At 35.5% G+C, this 6,009-nt stretch overlaps 1 protein-coding gene across 1 annotated transcript in view; it reads left to right on the forward strand.

Annotated features, from left to right (window-relative positions):
* The window catches only part of LOC139126664 (kinesin-like protein KIF13B), a 56,427-nt gene extending 50,485 nt beyond the window's left edge, over positions 1–5,942 (forward strand). The window contains exons 14-17 of the mRNA XM_070692725.1: positions 271–416; positions 3,639–3,751; positions 4,831–4,942; positions 5,748–5,942. Coding sequence (XP_070548826.1) covers positions 390–416; positions 3,639–3,751; positions 4,831–4,942; positions 5,748–5,942 — 447 coding nt within the window. The 5' untranslated portion in view covers positions 271–389. The remainder of the gene's footprint in view (positions 1–270; positions 417–3,638; positions 3,752–4,830; positions 4,943–5,747) is intronic.
* The last annotated feature ends 67 nt before the right edge of the window (positions 5,943–6,009 follow it).

A 6,009-nucleotide genomic window follows, 5' to 3' on the forward strand; every position in this document is an offset into this window, starting at 1 on the left:
AAGACGGGTGTAAAGAGACAAAATTTTGCCTGAAATTCTGTTGGCTGAAGCCAATATATTATGTATACAGTGACATAATTAGTAACCAACCTTTGATGCCAACAAGTTCTGGTTAATTTCTGTTCAATGTCAATTTACCTGTATACATCCATTTCTGCTTTGTGCAAGAGTCATCTAAAATTTGTGTATCATGCCAGAACAGTTGACAACTTATGACCGTATGAAGATGATCGTTTTTTTTACATATCGACTCCCTTCCTCTAAACTTAGGTTTTGTCCAGAGCCTTCAGAAATCGATTCTTAGAGCTTCACTTTGACAAGATTCCAAGCAGAGAGTTGGAAACCATACTCCATCAGAACTGTGAAATACCTTTGTCTACTGCAAGAGAATGGTTTCTGCTATGTTAGATCTGCAGGTACGTATAAGCAGTCTTGATAGTACCCAGTTATACATAACATTTCATTTACTTTTCAGTCATACCTTAATTACTTTTCAAGAATGTCAAAATCTTGAAATATTTGGAAACGGCATGGTTCACCTTTGACCTGCATGTTTTCATCACAGACTTCACTGCGCGCATAGAAGAGCTAAGTCTTGATGATAGTAACCGGTGTCTGGTCACCTTTATAACCCCACTTCCAGAATCATGTCGTAATTTCAACTTTCTTCTGATATCAAGACTTAAATTTATTCATAAACTTTTTTCATGCAGAGTCATACATAATATTGATTATGAAATAGGACAGATTCTCATCAAGCAGATTTTTATACAATTCTTCATTTCAATTGAAAGTCAGATCTATCAACCATTGCAATTGGAATTTAGATATACCCATCAATGTGTAGTCCTCAAATCATATTGAAACGTCCCTCTATTTTGCTTTTCAACACAGCGTCTGTACATGTAAAATGCACTGTTATTGTTTACATTGGAATTCTAGTCTGGACCAGAATTCACTTGTCAACAATAACAATGCAGTTTACACATGTACAGTCTAAGTTGACAAGCTGAATACTGTGTATCTTAATATATTTTGAGGAGAAGGACAAGAAACTGTAGTTGACATTAAAGACAAAAAGTATGAAAAAGTCATCAAAAGTTACAGCTATTGGCTGTTTAAGTCCATAATCATGACATCATTACTACTATCCACAAACTTACTTACAACGCAGTTTTACAGGTTTAAATTCTGTTTTGTCAACAAAATAGTGGATGGTGAGCAGAAAAGAAAATTCAATTGAATTTAAAAACATAAATAGTTAAAAAATCATTGAAAGTTACAGCCAATGGATCTTAAAATGGCATGCCACAAATTCAGATACTGCACCTATAGCCTCATATCCAGATTGTACTTTTGTAAACAATCTCCTATCAGGCCTTCGACACGGTTTTCATACTGGCATACATGAAGCACATATATAAAGTGACGTTGATGAGGAGCAATGAGAACATAGTTTGTTTTATCCTGATTAACTGTAAGTTTGTTGGCTTCACACCATTTTACAACATGTGAGAACTCATCATTTGCTTCAGTCATATCTACTATATTGTCTGAGAAAGCATGAAAAAAGTTAGAGTCGTCAGCAAAAAGTTTTGATGAAAAGTAATGAGAGCAATCAGGCAAGTCGTTGATGTAAATAAGAAAAAAAATGGGACCTAGGATTGAACCTTGAGGTACTCCATGTGTTATGGATTTGAGTGTTGAAGTATAATTTTCTGTACAAAGATATTGTTTCCTTGAAGTCAGATAGCTTTCAAACCACTTCAGAGGGATACCTCTAACTCCATAACATGGCAATTTGTCTAATAAATACTATGGTCGATGGTATCAAAGGCTTTAGTCAAATCAAGACAGATCCCCAGGAGAACATTTCCCTCATCAACATTATGTAAAACTTCGTCAATAAGATTAATAAGAGATAATTTTGTACTATAGGTTTTTCTGAAGCCATACTGTTGAGGGTAGATCAGAGAATGTTTATAAAGAAAAGCAACAAGCTGTTTACAAATTGTGCGTTCAAAAATTTTACTTAGTCATTGTCAATGACTTGTTGAGTTAATGGTTGTATCACAGTATTCGATATTTCTAATTCTGTATTTTTTCCATTTTATATTCTGAATAAATACATTAAACATATTTCACTGTATCCAGTAAATTACATTTAAGTATTTTCACTTCATGCACTTTATCCCTTTCATTCTGACCAGAGAACAAACACTAAATAGTCCAGGATGGGAGCTAAGTGTCATCGACGCTATTTTTATTAGCACACATTTGGTGTACCAATGTGAGGTTATCGTAAAAGCTGAATCAGATCATTTGAATCTGATTTGCATGTCTGTATGTCTGTATATTTGTGGGTATGTGTGGATGTATGTCCGTCACACAAAGGCTCCCATACTGCCAAAGCTACCATCTCAGTATTTGGTGTACAGGTAGATGCAGGGTTGAGATGTGAATTTGTTCAAATGAACACATCAGTGTCAAAAATGTGCAAATGAGGTAAGAAAAAGTGAAATCCTGCAAATGTGCAGGAGGCATGGCAGTGAAAAACAGGCAAACTCCACTGATCTTGACTCATTTCCTGTCATTGTTTATGAACTGTTACATATTAACAGACCAGCTGCAACCATAGACAGTAGATGGGAGAAAGACCGTTTATACTAAACTAAGAGGGGCTTGTTTCTGCTATGCATGTTGCTAAAGTTGACCATCAGTACCTAAAGTTAGACCTTAATTACTTTTGTCATTCTTGTTTTTCTGGTTTAAATATTTCTTGTTGTTTTTCTGGTTGTACTGTGCAGAAATCATTGCCATAACATCAACGTAGAATTTTCCTCCACTGAACAGATAGAGACAACATTTATTGTAGATCATTGGTATCCCATACTGGTATATACCAATTCTGATCAAATTGCGGGTTTTTTTATTTTTGGAAAGTGATATTGAAATTATTTTGTTTTATTTTCAGCATGCTCCCCATAAGAAGATGTAAACATATCATTTTCATATAATCTTTCTTTTCTATTTCATTTCTTTAGCAAGGTTATATGGTGATACATATAACCTTTGTCAATAAGTCAATGATTTGTTAATTCACCAAAGATGATAAGATCCTGAGGTATGACAGATTTGTCTGTCTGTCTGTATGTCTGTCTGTCTGTCTGTCACTACTACAGCCAACATTGATTCACATTGCTGTACAAGACATCACTCTTTCACATTCATCATCATGTTTGTCTTCATTTGATCAAATAAGGCTTACATCTGTGTGTCATTTCATTGCGTGGTACGTTGCGTGGTTGCGCGCAGGCTTCTCAATTCATTTCATTCATCTCAAAGATTGTCTTAAACTGTTACTATAAGCATACAGATGTAAGTCTTACAAATTCAGGAGTCTGGAATCTCTCCAGGTTTTCAGATCTCTGAATAAACCAGACAGATTTTGGATCAGGAACTCTATCATTTTGAACCACTAGGAACTTATCATTGACATCAGCTTCCTATTCCAGGAAAACATCCCCTTTGCTGTACATGGAAACCATCCCAGTCTCACACCATCCCAGTCACCCAACCCCAGTCATTTTCCAAAATGACTTTGTGTAGATTTAACAGTTACCTTTTTGTTGTTGTAGGTATCTGGTGAAAAGGTCAGTAAACTTAGCTTGGTTGATTTGGCGGGTAGTGAGCGTGCTCAGAAAAGTGGTGCAACAGGTGAACGCCTTAAGGAAGGTAGCAACATCAACAAGTAAGTCATCCATCTTGAATTTGTTCAAAATACGTGTGTTGTGGATCTGTAGCCTTAAACAGCTGTTGCCTAATGTTGTGAGTGCTATACCAGGTCTTCAAGAAATAGATTTTACTCCAAACTGTCTTTGTTATGGAACAAAATAGTGCCTGTATGTCTTTTCAAAATGCCAAGAAGATACGGAATTTATTAGTTTTATATGTAACCCTTTGAGCACCAAAGTCAGTTTTTGTCACCTTTATAAAATATATTCCAAACAATTTTTTTCAGAGTTTTGCCAAAATTGTGATAAAAATCTGTAGCCTATGAAATATGATGTCCATTTGGTCAAAATTATCAAAAAAATTGCAGAAAAATGTCATAAAAATTGGTAAAATGTTGCACTTTAATTTTGGCAGGAAAAATTACAGGACTCAAAGGGTTAATACAACAACTTTGCTTTGTAGTCTTCAAGAAGGCTTGGCTAGTGAACGATGATTTCCGTATCACATTTTATATGACCACAAATTAAGTCGTACACATGTAAAAATAGTGTGCAGATTGGAACTGAAGGTCAAGATTATTGTTTTCATAATTGCAAAATTGTCAAGAAGGGATGCTCTGTGTCTGGATGTTTAAGAATTTTGAAATAATATAGTGTAATAGGGAGAGAAAACTTTGTGATTAGGTGCTCAATGAAGAAACTTTAAAAGGCTGTGTGAGTAATGGAACATGGCTTGCATGAAAAGATAATTTAGTACAGTGTCAAGTGTCATCTTCCTTTAGAAGTGTACAATTTCAATTATCTTGCCTCTTGAAACAGAATAGATCTGTGTGAGCTGTCAATCAACACAGAGGTCATGTGAGGATATAACCGGTATCAGATAAGATCACATGACCTTATCTGGTTGTATGATTCAATGACCTCAACCTCTACTTCATTGTACTTGCTTCTTGCAGTAAACACTGAACTGTGTCATTATACATCGGTAAAATTTGTTTTCAAGGAGCAATCAAAACAGTATGTTTTATTAGTTTTTAATAAGAAACGGTAAAAGAAAGAAATGCAAAGATATAATGTAATATTCCTCTTTTTTCAGATCTCTGACAACCCTTGGTCTTGTGATATTGGCCTTAGCTGACCAGTCTGTTGGCAAACATAAACAAAAGTTTGTTCCATATAGAGACTCTGTACTGACATGGCTACTAAAGGTGGGTCAATAAATGTGATTATTTCCGTGTTTTACAGAGTATGTTATCATATACCAACATTTGTGAATGGTATTTTGTATCAATATTATTGATATTACACACTTGTAGTTTTGTATGTTTGTTTAGTGTGACTTTCAGTCTGACATTGTGAGAATAATTGATGTCTCAGTGTGTTGAGAGGAACATATTATTGCAAATTCCATGATCTCAAAATGTTTCTATTTTGAATGCATGGATAGGCAATATGTATAGGATAAAGCCCGAGTACGAGGGCTCTTCTGGTATATAAAGTCCAACCAATGATAAAATGTCGAGGCCGCAGGCCGAGACATTTTATCGCAGGGTTGGACTTTATATACCAGAAGAGCCCGAGTACGAGGGTTTTATCCGACTTAAAAACTATCGCCCCTAACTGATATATTTTCGTTTTCAATGTGTTTACGTCAACCGTCCCTTTGTCAATGTAACATGTTTAGGATATGAATTACAACTTTTATTTGTGAAATAGCCTTCCAATGTAATGGAACATCCTATAAATGCCCTAGGGCACAGCAGATTTTGTGTTGCAGCTGGTTTCCGCTGTGTTACCAAATTTGAATATTAAAACGTACAGATGTCTACAGAATATGACATGTTCACTCTTGATTGGACAGTACTTTACTACGGCGCTGTCATTCGTTTCTGGAATTTGGTGACCAAGGCTTTACGAGTAGATAAAACACCCTGAATTGAGCACTCTGATTGGTCAATCAACAGTAGATAGTTTTTAAGACATTGTTATTGACCGTAGTTCCTGTTTTGGTAGGAATGCCTTGGGGGAAACAGCAAAACTGTGATGTGTGCAACCATCAGCCCTGCAGCTGACAATTTTGATGAAACATTATCAACTCTAAGGTATGCAGACCGTGCCAAGAGAATAGTGAATCATGCAGTTATTAATGAAGATCCAAATGCCAGGGTAAGTGTAAAGTTGTCATTGACCACCTTTAGGGCAATATAATCTCATATTGGGTTAGGTGTCTGGTTGATTGCACCAAGTGAATAGTGAATCAAGAGAATAGTAAAAC

Source organism: Ptychodera flava, unplaced genomic scaffold, assembly GCF_041260155.1.
Source record: "Ptychodera flava strain L36383 unplaced genomic scaffold, AS_Pfla_20210202 Scaffold_116__1_contigs__length_214205_pilon, whole genome shotgun sequence".
Lineage (NCBI taxonomy): Eukaryota > Metazoa > Hemichordata > Enteropneusta > Ptychoderidae > Ptychodera > Ptychodera flava.